Source organism: Petromyzon marinus, chromosome 62 (assembly GCF_048934315.1).
Source record: "Petromyzon marinus isolate PM22_M1 ecotype Great Lakes invasive population chromosome 62, UKy_Petmar_22M1.pri1.0, whole genome shotgun sequence".
NCBI classification, from domain to species: Eukaryota; Metazoa; Chordata; class Hyperoartia; order Petromyzontiformes; family Petromyzontidae; genus Petromyzon; species Petromyzon marinus.
Window position 1 is genome coordinate 3,205,379 of NC_133728.1, and position 13,678 is coordinate 3,219,056.

At 52.8% G+C, this 13,678-nt stretch overlaps 1 protein-coding gene across 1 annotated transcript in view; it reads left to right on the forward strand.

Moving 5' to 3' along the window:
• LOC116955839 (MAM and LDL-receptor class A domain-containing protein 1-like) overlaps nucleotides 1-13,678 on the forward strand; it is a 112,062-nt gene that overhangs the window by 72,161 nt on the left and 26,223 nt on the right. Inside the window, exons 34-50 of the mRNA XM_076053755.1 lie at nucleotides 49-159; nucleotides 821-929; nucleotides 1,151-1,260; nucleotides 3,582-3,722; nucleotides 3,921-4,070; nucleotides 4,181-4,274; nucleotides 5,037-5,187; nucleotides 5,685-5,808; nucleotides 7,968-8,078; nucleotides 9,100-9,208; nucleotides 9,697-9,806; nucleotides 10,075-10,215; nucleotides 10,403-10,552; nucleotides 10,674-10,767; nucleotides 11,520-11,670; nucleotides 12,441-12,564; nucleotides 13,484-13,594. Coding sequence (XP_075909870.1) covers nucleotides 49-159; nucleotides 821-929; nucleotides 1,151-1,260; nucleotides 3,582-3,722; nucleotides 3,921-4,070; nucleotides 4,181-4,274; nucleotides 5,037-5,187; nucleotides 5,685-5,808; nucleotides 7,968-8,078; nucleotides 9,100-9,208; nucleotides 9,697-9,806; nucleotides 10,075-10,215; nucleotides 10,403-10,552; nucleotides 10,674-10,767; nucleotides 11,520-11,670; nucleotides 12,441-12,564; nucleotides 13,484-13,594 — 2,091 coding nt within the window. The remainder of the gene's footprint in view (nucleotides 1-48; nucleotides 160-820; nucleotides 930-1,150; nucleotides 1,261-3,581; nucleotides 3,723-3,920; nucleotides 4,071-4,180; nucleotides 4,275-5,036; nucleotides 5,188-5,684; nucleotides 5,809-7,967; nucleotides 8,079-9,099; nucleotides 9,209-9,696; nucleotides 9,807-10,074; nucleotides 10,216-10,402; nucleotides 10,553-10,673; nucleotides 10,768-11,519; nucleotides 11,671-12,440; nucleotides 12,565-13,483; nucleotides 13,595-13,678) is intronic.

Genomic DNA, 13,678 nt, shown 5'->3' on the forward strand with positions numbered 1-13,678 from the left:
CCCAACAGTGCATTAAAGGCTACACGGGGGATCTTTGTGTGCGCGCAGCCCCGTGTTCTCCGGGTCAGTTCGTGTGCGGGGACATCTCCTGCATCCCTCTGTCCGCGTTCTGCGATGGCGTCACCGACTGCAACGACTCCTCGGACGAAGTTGCCTGCAGTACGTTGAGCGGCAGGGGGAGGGAAAGGTCCCCCTCCCGCCATGCCCTCTTCTCTCACTCCCATTTCTCTCCACGTCATCCCCAATGTTTACCCCAATGCCGCCGGGTTAAAGCGCGAACGTCAATGTTTTCCATAATTTTAGAGGCGCGGGAAGTCACAGACGAAAGTGGGCAAGGCAGCAGCGCTACTAACGATCGGCCGAGCCCTGTGGTCTTATATAGGGAGGGTTGGCAAACTCCGAATTAATGTGGGAGGGAAACGAAGATGAGTCCACACTCTGCTGTGCCAGCCTTCTCCTGACAAACCAGCGTATTTCTCCTCCTCGATGCCCTCCCCAAGGAAAATCTTGGGTCCTCTTAAGTGGTGTCGATGCCCTGTCTTGGCTTGGATACTTGCTAGTGAACAAATCGAGTCAAAGTCTAGGTCCTCTGAGTGGAATCAATTCACAGAGATATTTGACTTTGGTACGGGGGCCGAATCAGAGTGAGGGGTCAGGATAAATTGACTGGCTTATTGAGCTCTCCATCGAAAGCCTCAAACGACAAGACATGAGTCAGTGAGCGGGTGGGTGATTGAATAAGCAGGGGGGTAAATGAGTGTGAGCGAGTGAGTGAGTGAGCGGGTTCATCAAATAACCAACCTGCATTATCGCTCTGCAGATTCCGGCTGTGACGACAACTTCCTGCTTACGGGGACATCCGGGAGCTTCAACTCCATGAACTTCCCTGAGAACTACGAAAACAACGCCAACTGCCGCTGGATCATCCGGTGGGTGGGAGGGTGGGTGAGTGGGTGAGTGGGTGGGTGAGCTTAATTGATTGAGTGGGTGTGTGTGTGTGTGAGTGAGATAGCGAGCGAGGGTGACCGACCCGGCCAGTATTGCAACCGTGAACCTCTGCACCAGAGTGCCGAATGCGCCACGGCTCGGCCAATATACCCGGCCGGTCCGTGCAGACATCCTCACCACGCGCCTGCTCTTTTCCCCACAGGGCCCCAGATGGCTACGCAGTCCAAATCTCATTCTCGGCCTTTGATCTTGAAAACAATTACGACTTCCTCAAGATCTTCAAGGGACTGGGTGCTGACAAGGAGCTCCAAGGTGAGCAGACCGAGGGATTGGTAGACCGGTCATCATCATCATCATCGATCACTCGGGGTCGAGTATGATTCTCCTCCTGGTGGGTTATTTTTGTGGCTCTTCAGATGGCTGTAGAGGCCGATCAGAGATCCGCAGATTCTGCTGCAGTGTGGGCAAGGGAATGTGATGGTGGTGGATGATGGGTTGGGCATTCTTGGTGGTAAACCTCTCTCTTACGTTGTTGCCACTTGTCCTCTGCGGCACGGTGAGGATCTTTTTGCGTAGAGTGTGACCCCATCATGGATAATCTTCCTCCATGTGGTTATGTCCTATGCAATGTCGTCCCAGTTGGTGGTGTTGATGTGGCCACTTCTTGAAGTCGTTGTCCTTGTAGCGCTCCTTCTGTCCTCCAGGGGCACACTGGTCCTGCGTTTAGTTTGGGGTACAGGACCTATTTAAGGAGGGCGGGAGTTGGGCATCCTAACAACGTGGCCAGTCCACCTGAGCTGGTGTTGGGTGATGGTAGTGGTGATGATGTTCAAGTTTGCCTCCTCCAGGGGACTGATGTTGCTGTGCCTATCTTCCCAACTGATGCTCGTGATTTTGTGGAGGCATCTTTGTTTGTGCGACTCCAGGGCTCTAACGTGCCTACTGTACATCGTCCAGGTTTTGATCCCATACAGTAGGGTGGGAAAAACTACGGCTTTATAGACGAGGTGTTTAATTTTGTCCCGGATATCGAGATCTTCAAAGACTCTTTGCATCATTTTGGCAATGTCTGCACTGGCACAGCTAGGTCGGTCGGTGGTGTATTTTCGCGTCGATGTCGGCTTTGGAGGAGAATAGTCTGCCAAGATTGGGAAAGTGATCCACAATTTCGAGGGTGGTATTGTCAGCATGTATAGCAGGGCCGGTGTTTTCTTGTCAGGTGATGGTTGGTGGAGGATCTGCGTCTTTTCAGGTTTAGGGCCAGTCCCAAGAGCTTGTATGCCTTTGTGAAGGCTCAACGATGGAAGTGGTGTAGACTTTGCTCTTTGCCTTGAATATTTTGAGGTCGGAGATTTCGGCATCTGTTTTGTAGAGGATTTAGACTCCTTGAGGCAGATTTTGTCCACTGAGGTGGAGGATAGCAGCAATCTGTCTTGTCCCCCCCATTTTAAAAGATGGTAACAATCAGGGCATCCCCGAGTTATGTGGGGATTTCCTCATTTGCCAGATCTTCAAGAGCAGGGCATGTACGTGGGTGGTGTAAGGGATCTGATCTGATTTCCTTTAAGATTAATGCTGAAATCCCATCAGGACCAGCAGCCTTGATATTTCTCATCTTCCTGATGGCATCTTGTACCTCCTGCATGCTGGGCGGTTTGTCCATGTCCGCCTTTATGGGTCGCTATGGGATATGGTCGATGACCTCCATCTCAACGGTTGTACTTCGGTTGAGGGGTTCTTCAGAGTGTTCTCTCCACCGGTATTGGATTGATTCATCAAACTTTTGAGCGAAGGGGGTATAGGCCACGGCAACTGGATCCGTATACTGCCTCAGTGACATTGAAGAAGCCTGCAGTGTGGCTGCAGTCTACCAGCTGCTGGATTTCCAGTGCTTTCCCTGTCCACAATTTGTATTTTAATTCTCTCACCCAGCGTTGGACTTCCACCTTTGCCTCTCTTTTGGCCTTGCGGTTTGTGTCGTTTTGGTAGGCGCAAAAGGTTCTTCGTCTTTGTGCTCTTCGTATTTGTGTCAATGTCAGTGTCGTTCTCTTCAAACGACTTTTTGATCGTATAGCCACTGGTATTCTTGCAGGTGTTGAGGATGGTGAACGTGAGCATGCTCCGGTGTGTTCCGATATCGTCAGGATATTCTTTGGGGAGTTTTGCACCAAGGACAGTCTGGAAGTGTTGTGGTTTGCGGGTATTGCCCAGACTATCGATGCTAAGTGTTGGCTGGCTCAGCCTTCGCTTCGAACTCGGACCCCCGCATCACATCAAGACGGCTCCTTTATCTCTAAGATTGGCTGAAATGAATGAGCAACTTAAAGTGCCTTACATCAACGATTGAAGGCAACTCCCTCCCTCCAGTGGCAGCTGCACCTGTGCTGCGCGAGATGACTTCACGTTTGTACCTGAGAAACGAGTCCAAACGTAACCACGTAGTGACTTAGGCCTGCCACCGTGCGGTTTGTACTTCTGCACGCGCACGTGCCAAATGGCGCGTTGCTTACTCAAACTCCGCTGGCGACAGTTACCAGTTATCGTTTCACTACCCTCAACCACTATTTTTTCTCTTTTTGTCCCTCTCTATCTCTAAGAATCTCCCTCTGTGTGTGTCTCTCTCCATGATGCAGCTTCATTGACGGGAACTAGCAACCCCGGTGACGTCCGGGTCTTCGCTCACGAGCTCACCGTGGAGTTCACCTCCGATAGCAGTGCAGTCAAAAGTGGCTTCAGCGCCTCCTTCAGCACATTCGACTTCTCTGCTCTCACAAGTAAGGCCAGCGAGAACATCCCGGCCCACCCAGTCACCTGCTGGCTTACTCACCCACACACCTGCTAACTCACCCACTCACTCTCTCACTCCCTTTACCGTATTTGGCTTCTCTGGACTTACAAGCATGGCCAGGGAGAGCCGCGTGGCCCACTCATCTGCCCACCCGCTCACTCACCCACTCTTTGTCTGTGTACAGACAAGGATCTGGTGGACTGCTCCTTCGAGTCGGGCTGGTGCTACTGGGACCAGGACCCTTACGACAGCGCCAACTGGGAGCGGCTGAGTGGGCCCACTTCTCCAGCTAACACCGGTCCAGATGTGGACCACACTTTTGGGAACTCGTCAGGTATGCACTTAGGACGTAAATAAAAGCCAGTGCTAAAAGGACAAACGCATGTTGGAAACCGTTATGGAATCCTTGCGTTGCATGATTAATCTTCCTGGTTTCTCCCGCAGGGTTCTACATCCGGAACCAAAAGAGCGGCGTCGCCGCGAGCATCCGCACATTTACCTTGGACCCCGAACCGAACCCCACGTGCCTCAAGTTCTGGTGAATGCGACCACACGTCACCCTTCACGAGCAGCTCCACAGTGGTGTGGGAATAATTTGAAATCACACGGGCCCAGAATGTAAATGGTTTGGGCCCTTGCCTGTGTAAGAAGGAACACAGAGGCTCAACATACGGGGAAGGGCTCTCTTTATTCACACGTGGAGCTCCCGGTCTCTGCCGCCATCTTCTACTCTTTCTCCTCCTCTCTCCCCCCCCTCTCCCCCACCGTTCTCTCCCCCTGCCCCTCCTGCAACCTTCCCTGGCCCTTCCTCTCAACTAATCCCTCCTTGCCTCCTCTCCTCCCTCTGACATGTTCCAAGGCTCTGGCCATAGATGTGACAGCTCTGCTATATAATGCTATTTTGCTAAGGGTGCTTATAACACCCTTACACCTATGGACATCCTGTCAGTTCACCGGCAAAGTCTACCTCTACCAGTGTGTCACCGTGCGTCGAATCCCAGTCCAGAGTTTCGCTTGTGTTGAATCAACGCTGCTGAAATTGTGTAAGATCCAACAACCTCGCTGCTGTTGCCTCCACACAGTGCTTGGTAACAGATAGCAACGTGCAGCATAGCCACCACCACCACCCGGTTGTATGACAGGGTACTTGCAAACGCTGTGTGTTTCCATGTGTGTGTTGCTGAGTGTCCTGGTCTGTTTGTGTGTGTTCATGTGTATGTATGCCTGTCCCTGTATATCTCTGTGTCCCTGTGTCCATCTCTGTGTCTGACTCTGCCCGTCTGTGTGTCCCTATGTGCAGGTATCACATGTATGGGGTGGACGTCTATCGCCTCTCCCTGTCCTTGCGAACCGAGGGAGTGGCTGACGTTCCCCTGTGGGTCAAGGAGGGGAACTACGGCAACCAGTGGCACTATGGGCAGCTCTCCTTCAGCCAACCACAGAACTTCCAGGTCGGTGCATGGCGTTTGCCACCCTCATCAGCCCAATTGGCCATGGTCTGTTTAACACATAGGCTTTTGTGATCAATATCAGCCATAAGAGGTTTTTTTTAGGTTTAGATCGTGGTCTGAATGTCACAGAGGTGCGGTTTGCAGACCCATTGGTAATATGCCGAAATATTCGTGAAGCCTCCTCTCGATCCACTACTGGATCAAGGCCCCCCTGGTGCCTCCAGGCGTTTCTTCACCAAAACGTTGTTTTTTTGGACGACAGTGGTGACTGTTGTGGCCCTCATGGCAAAAATGGCCTAGGTTTGAGTCCAGCCTTGCGTGCCTCTCTGTGTGGGGTTAGGACGAATGCCCCCTGTTCCAGTATGGACTTGCTCCAGTGATGAAAAATCTAATCACGGTTTTTGTCGAAAACAATCATATTCATCTTCAATTTTCAGTTACAGTTCGCAATATTTTCCGTAAACAGTCATTGCTTACCGGCTTCCCCTCTGTTGCAGGTGGTGTTTGAGGCCCGGCGAAGGGCGGGCAGCAGCGAGATAGCACTGGACGACATCTCGCTGGAGCCTGGGGCCTGCCCGGCGTTGCCCTATCCTGAGCCCACCCCTATAATACCCACCACTCGTGAGTCTTCTTCCTGATGGCCACGTTACAAATCGCCGTGGGGGCCGAGTAGTTAAAAATGGCTTCCATTGGATTTTTTTGAAGATTTGGGTCAGCACCCTTTAAATAGTTTTCACAATTTGCAAATGCATGCATTGTTTACATTTTGAGTAAGAACTCGCCCCCGCTAAAGAAGGTATCGCAATACTTTACAGTATAAATTTAACGAAGGTAGTTCTACATATAAAATCAAGACACATATAAAAAAAGCTAAATGAGAAGACATACTCAAGGAAAAGCCAAAAGGAAGAAAATGCGTCTTGCAGAGTATCCTGAACTGTTTGGTGCTCAGATCCAACCTTTGGCCCCACGGAAGAGAGTTCCAGATATTAGGCCCCACATAGGAGAAGACCCTACCGCCCAGCGTAGAATGAAAAATTCTAGTTCGAGCTAGGAGGGTCTGGCCTGAGGAGCGCAGATGTCTAGGGGGACAGACGGGACTGCAGGTACGGAAGACCAACGCCATTTTGAGCTTTGTAAATCATTACAGCTAAGTTTAATTGCATGCAATAGCTGACTGGCAGCCAGTGCAGATCACGGAGGATGGGTTTTATTGGCTCGAAATGGCTAACACGTCGACACATGTGGGCAGCCACATTCTGCACCAGCTGCAGTTTCCGAACCAGTCCAGGAGGCAGCTCAGCATACAAAGCATTTCCGTAATCCAGACACGTTGACACAAAGGCGTGAACCAGTGTTTCGAGATCACTAGTAGATAACAGTGGGCGCAGCCCACGGAGCATTTTTAGGTGAAACCACCTCTCTGGCCACAGCTGCAACCTGAGAGTGCGAGCTACAATCGAACACTACACCTAGGTTGTGCACCACTGTTACAGGGAGATGGTGTACTCCATTAATTGATGGAGGTTCAAGATTCCCCTGTGCCCATTCTCAGCTGATTCTCTGACACGAAAAAAAATCATCAGCTCCGTCTTGTCAGGATTCAACCTGAGCCGGATCTGCTGCATCAATGCAGATACCTCTGGCAGAGAGTGTTAAGCAGGCGAGAGCTGCATCTGGGTCACCTGAGAAGGGTACACATATCTCGGTGTCATCGGCATACTCGTGGCAATGCAACCCGTGCCTCCGGATGATGGCTCCCAGTGGCCTAACATAGACATTGAATTTAAAGGGGAGATAAAACTGACCCCTGAGGGATGCTGCAAGGGGTGGGTTCATCAGGGGTTGCATGGGGATCCAAGGCTACCAGCTGGGTCCTGCCCTGCAGCAAAGATCCGTTCCACTGCGAGGCGGTGCCTCCGATTCCTGCCAGGTCCTGTAGGTGCCGCAATAAGTCAGTAGAGAAGCAGACACTGAGGTATACGTGGTGAAGGGGCGTAAACCACTATTTGCTTGAGTTGCGCTGCCTTAAGCAGGCTCATGCCTCCCTAGTGATGTTCAAACACCAGAAGCCCAGATGATAAGGCAAACTGAGCTTCACCATGAAGGACTGGGCACAAACCACAGTGAGCAGGTCACAGGCCGAGATGGGCAGGTGCAGTTTCTAGTTGGCCAGGCAGTAATAGCAGTAGTACTGTCCCATCAACTGGATGATGTAATAGGCTGAGCTTCAGCTAGGGCGAGCTGGGTGCAGCCCGCAGTGGGCTAGTCATGAGCCAGATCGTGCCGGTGGTAATCATGCCGTGCCAATCAGGTGATTAGACGAGCTTAGCTTAGACAAGCTTTTAAGATAAACAAAAAGGTTTAAAATACATTGGACACACGAGCAGCCTTGGGGGAGCTTCACGATTGTGCCTAACACTGAAGCCAAGGCTCTAACATTCTTTAATGTGCAGCCTCCTTCTTACTTCTACGTTTGCTACTCTTTGGGTCCAGTTTCGATGCAGTGTCCGAATGAGAAATTGAGCCAAACACCAGTAACGATGATCTGAACGGTTTCTGGGCTTCACCTAGGTCGACTGTGCCTCAAATGAGCACCTGCTGCGGTGTGCAAACACCGCCGCTCGGGAGACAAAGGCGGTCGGGCGTGGTGCTCGCCAACCCACCCCCCCCTGTACGCCGTGCCGGCCTTCGTTCGGTGCTCACGAGCAGCGCTTGCCCCCAAAAAGTCTGTCAAGGCTACACGGGGGACCTTTGTCTTTGTGTGTCCGCCCGCGCAGCCCCGTGTCCCGCGGGTCAGTTTGTGTGCGCCGACATCTCGTGCATCCCCCTGTCCGCGCGCTGCGACGGCGTCAACGACTGCAACGACGCCTCCGACGAAGTCTCCTGCAGTAAGTCGTGGGTGAAGGGGGAGGAGTTACCGCTCTGGTCTCGCCCTCCTCAAGGGCGACAGGACGGCTCGCGCGACCCTGAACGCGGCGTGAGCAGTGACTCGCCGGGGCTCCCGTTACCGTGTGGCACCCGTTACCGTGTGGCACCCGTTACCGTGTGGCACCCGTTACCGTGTGGCACCCGTTACCGTGTGGCACCCGTTACTGTGTGGCACCCGTTACCGTGTGGCACCCGTTACCGTGTGGCACCCGTTACCATGGCACCCGTTACCATGGCACCCGTTACCATGGCACCCGTTACCGTGGCACCCAAGGGAGTTGGGGAACACTGAAGCTCGTTGAGCTTCGGAAGGAAAACTCGCGGTGGGTTGGGATATCGCTCTTTGCGCCAATTGTCAGCAGTTCTCCTGCTGCGTTTGTTTCACCTGATGACGGTTGCTTGTGTTGCGATTGAAATGTCGTGATCTATTATTTTTTTACCTACGTGATTTTTACCGAAAGAACCAAAGAGTATAGCAAACAGTAAACCGATAATAAATGAGCGGAACAATAATAACTTGCAACTTTAATATTGATAACATCAATAATTGCCTTAATAACACATTTAATACATATGAATAAAGTAAATATGTTTACCTCAGCCACAGACCGGTTGAAACGCATGGAGTGATGACGTCATGGGGGTCGTCATGGCGCCCATGTTGCATGGGGGACGGCCACGTAGCATCGGGCTATTTTCCTGGCAGCTGATTGGCCAGTGCAGTGGGAGTGATGACGAAATCCCTAGCAACCACTGTCTTGCCCCCAGATTCATGATCTTTAATCGGATTCGCATATTTAACAACACAAAATCACGGCCTATCCCACGGTATTTCGGAGCCAACTACAATGGCAGCCTACCTTGATGTTACACGCATTGCCTATACCTGGGGCCTCCTGGTTCCCAGCCATCTTTGGCTGGGGTTCGTAAGGGCACAGGAGGTACGTCCGTGACCCTCAAGCCACGTGTGTCTCTCTGCAGCTTCCGGTTGTGATGACAACTTCCTGTTCACGGGGACATCCGGGAGCTTCAACTCCATGAACTTCCCCGGCAACTACGACAACAACGCCAACTGCCGGTGGCTCATCCGGTGGGTGGTTGGGTTGGGTGGGTGAGTGAGTGGGTGGGTGAGTGAGTGGGTGAGTGAGTTAGTTAGTGAGTGGGTGGGTGAGTGAGTGAGTGGGTGGGTGAGTGAGTGGGTGGGTGAGTGAGTGAGTGAGTGGGTGAGTGAGTGAGTGGGTGGGTGGGTGAGTGAGTGGGTGGGTGAGTGAGTGAGTGGGTGGGTGAGTGGGTGGGTGGGTGAGTGAGTGAGTGAGTGGGTGAGTGAGTGAGTGGGTGGGTGAGTGAGTGGGTGAGTGAGTGAGTGGGTGGGTGGGTGAGTGAGTGGGTGGGTGATTGAGTAAGTGAATGGGTGAGTGGGTGGGTGGGTGAGTGGATGGGCTGGTGGGTGCTGGCCCGGGGCCATTCCTTTCATCCCCTCATCAACATGCGACCCACTCACCCTCCCCCCGCGCGTTTCTTCTGAAGCCGGCTTGTGCCGGGCGACGGTCCTGACCACCGTGCCGTTATTCCCAACAGCGCCCCGGAGGGCTACGCCGTCCAGTTCACCTTCTCGGCATTTGCGCTCGAAGACCGGTACGACTTTTTCAACATCTACAAGGGGATTGGCGCCGCCAAAGAGAGGCTGGGTGAGCGCATTGTGCCATCTACGGGTCCGACAGCCGTCCACAAACGATCGCTCGCTTCGCTTCAGCAACATCTTTTCAGAAGCCACCAATGCACGCCACTCGGTCACCGCCGTGTTATCAATGAACTGGCATCAAGCGTTGGTTTTCCCTTCCGCTCTCCGTGTCTCTCTCCGTGTCTTTGTCGTGTGCGTGTCTCCATCTCTCTCCGTCTCTCTCTCTGTCCCTCTCTCCCCACGTCTGTCTCTCTCTCTCTCTCTTCGTGTGACAGCTTCGTTAACCGGAGTCAGCAACCCCGGCGACGTGCGGGCCTTCGCCCACGAGCTCACCGTGGAGTTCACTTCCAACAGCCTCCAGACATATGGCGGCTTCAGCGTATCCTTCAGCGCGTTCAACCTCTCGGGACTCACAAGTACGGCCATTGAGAGCAGCGTGGCCCACTCACACTCACTCACCCGCTCGCCCACCGGCTCACCAGCTCACCCACTCTTTGTCTGTGTGCACTTACTTACACCCTTCACTGCGTTTGACTCACAAGTTTTGCCCCCTACCCACCCCTGCCCACCCCACTAGTTCACCCACTCTTTGTCTGCGTGCAGACAAGGAGCTGGTGGATTGCACCTTCGAGTCGGGCTGGTGCTACTGGGACCAGGACCCCTTCGACAGCGCCGACTGGCAGCGGCTGAGCGGTCCCAGCTCTCCAGCCAGCACCGGCCCGGACGTGGACCACACCTTTGGGAACTCGTCAGGTGCGCACCTGGGAGAGAGATAAAATAACGAGCGCTAAATGGACAACCGCATGTCGGACAGCATTTGGAATCCGTGCCTTTGCATGATTGTTCTTCCTGGTGTCCCCCCCCCCCTCCGCAGGGTTCTACATCCGGAACCAGAACAGCGGCGTTGCCACGAGCATCCGCACATTTACCTTGGACCCCGAACCCAACCCCACGTGCCTCAAGTTCTGGTGAATACGACCGCGCGTCACGGCCATTCGTGTGACTGAATAACATTGTGCCAATTGTGAACCGGGCGGTGTCGATTATTGTTATTGTTGTTAAACGCCGTTGCCGTGGGTGGAAGTCCCCCAAGATGGACAGAGAGAAGGAGGGCACAGGGCTCAAGGTGAGCAGCAGCGGGAAGAGAGAAGAAGGAGCGGGGCGGGAGAACTGATGACCGGGGAGGGGCTCAAAATGTCATGGATGACGAGAGGGCGATAAACATGAAGACGATGAGAGTGGAGGGCCGAGGAGAAGGAGATGAGGAAGGAGCAGAAGGGAGCTGTATGGAAGAGGAGGAGTAGAGTGTGTTTTCGCAGTGGGCGGCGACGTCGTGTAGATGGGCGGGGTTCAGAGCGGGGGGTGGCCACAGAGGAGTCACTTGTAAAAGGTTTCAGTTTGGTGTTTTAACATCTCAACACCTGTTTTGTTGCCAGAAAAAAGGGGAAAACCCCATTATCAGGAGTCACGTGGTTTACAGGCAGCTTCAGCGTTGGTTTGTGTTGTACCCGAATGCTTCACTCTCGCATCTCGTACAGCCACGAGGCAGGCGGCTTCCCACTCCTTCGCTGCTGCTGTCATTGCAATCCGCATCTTCCACGTGACCTCTCTCCCATTACCGCCCCCCGTGTGTCTGCGTGTATGTCCATCCCTGCGTCTCTGTGTCCCCATGTGTGACTCTATCCCTCTGTGCATCCCTCCTGTGTGTCTCTGTGCGCAGGTACCACATGTACGGGGTGGACGTCTATCGCCTCTCCCTGTCCCTGCGGACGGAGGGAGCGGCCGATGTTCCCCTGTGGCAGAAGGAGGGAAACTACGGAAACCAGTGGCACTACGGGCAGCTCAACTTCACCCAATCACAGAACTTCCAGGTCCGATCATTAAACTCATGCTTTATTATTCCAGCTGCTAAGGCCCCGTTGAGAACCGGCAGCTCTGTTACCACAATGACCACAGCCCGAGGCAGTGCCGGAAGCTACAGGACATTGCAGTTGGGTAGAGTTACGTAGAGATCCGTACAGTTACACAGATATCTATAGAGTTACAGGAAGATCCATTGTTTCATAAAGTCTAATAGAGTAACACATATCTATCTCGTGTTACATAGAGCTCTGTAGAGTTACATAAGGATCTATAAAGTTACATCGAGACTCATTGACTTGTCTGGCCAAGGCCTATTGAGCTAAGCAGCTCTCGTGGGAAAATTGTTTTCGCTTACCACGGCACTTTTCAACAACGCACCTACCGCGTTACAACCAGGGGTGACCCATCAATAAAGGTGAACTAGGACGGTCGCCTAGGGTGCCAAATGAAGTGGGGGAAGGGGGGGGGGCGCCAAATTCGAGGTAAGAATACATAAAATAATGACGATGTCATTATTTCAAATTCCCGTGGAAGGATAACCCAAATAATGATGCCTCTGTTTAAAAAAATACGGCAAAAATGAAAATAGGGGCACAATTTTTCACAGTTGACCCAAAAACCCTCAGCCTAGATCTGCCCTTGGGGTTTGGGGGTGGAGGGGCACTTATTACGTGGCTTCGACCTAGACCGCCAGTCGCTGGCAAGCTAGTCTAGGACCACCCCTGGTCACAAAGAGGTCTTTCTGCATCGGTTGCCGTTTTTTCTTTCTCCATTGCAGGTTGTGTTTGAGGCCCGGCGGAGGGCGGGCAGCAGCGAGATAGCGCTGGACGACATCTCGCTGGAGCCTGGGGCCTGCCTGGATGCGCCCTATCCCGAGCCCACCCCTATAATCCCCACGACTCGTGAGTGGTCCCCCTCCCCCCCACACTGCTCCGTGGCTTGTGGCTGGATGAATCGCCTCGTATTTAAAGTTTAACACAGATGGGGTTTGTCGTGGCCCAGTACCGTGCTCTGTAATGGCGGTTTTGAGTGAGGCCACTACGTTGTAATCCGGCCAAACTTTTGTGTCGTCAAGGCCCTCCACCACCCCGCCACAGCCAAACAGGTCAGACGATGGTCACGTGGCACACAAGCCGTCTTAACGGCACGCCGATTGTGACTGTTTCAGCTCAACGTATTGTAAACTTAAACAGATTCAAAAGTGCAGTCTATTATCCTATAACACGTGTTTTCATAATATGAATTGGATATGATGCGATGAATATATTAGAGAACACATTTTCTACCACGGATGCGAATTGGATTGTTGCTACGTAGCTCGAGTAGGAATAAGCGGTTGTGCAGCTGCCTCAGCGTAGGATCACGCAAGGCAGGATTCTATTGTAGAAGCCGTTGGTCTACTCTCGGCTTTTCAATTCTAGACACCAACGGATTACGCCGGGTCCCTCCATTCTGTTGTAGAGACCTTTGGCCTACTTTAGGCTTATCTATTCTAGTCATCAACGGATTACGCCGGGTCACACAATTCTGTTGTAGAGACCATTGGCCTACGTAAGGCTTATGTATTTTAGTAGTCAACCGATTATGCATGGTCTCTTTACCCTGTTGTGGATGGCATAGGCCTACTTGAGGCTGATCTACTTAATTAATCAACAAATTACCCAGGGTCTCACGAGAGGGAAACTCTGCAATGTAAGCTCCGTGAAAATGCCCGCGTCCGTCACCAGCACCAGCCTGGCCGCTGTGTGATGCTAAATCTCTGTGTGAACGTGTGTGCATTTGCGCACACACGTCTTTGTCTTTGTGTGTGCGCCCGCGCAGCCCCGTGTCCCGCGGGTCAGTTTGTGTGCGCCGACATCTCGTGCATCCCCCTGTCCGCGCACTGCGACGGCGTCAACGACTGCAACGACGCCTCCGACGAAGTCTCCTGCAGTACGTCGATGAGGGAGGGGGGATACGCCCCTCCAGCCTCGCCCTCCTCTTTCATCCCGTTGGCATTTCATCCCCAATATTGAA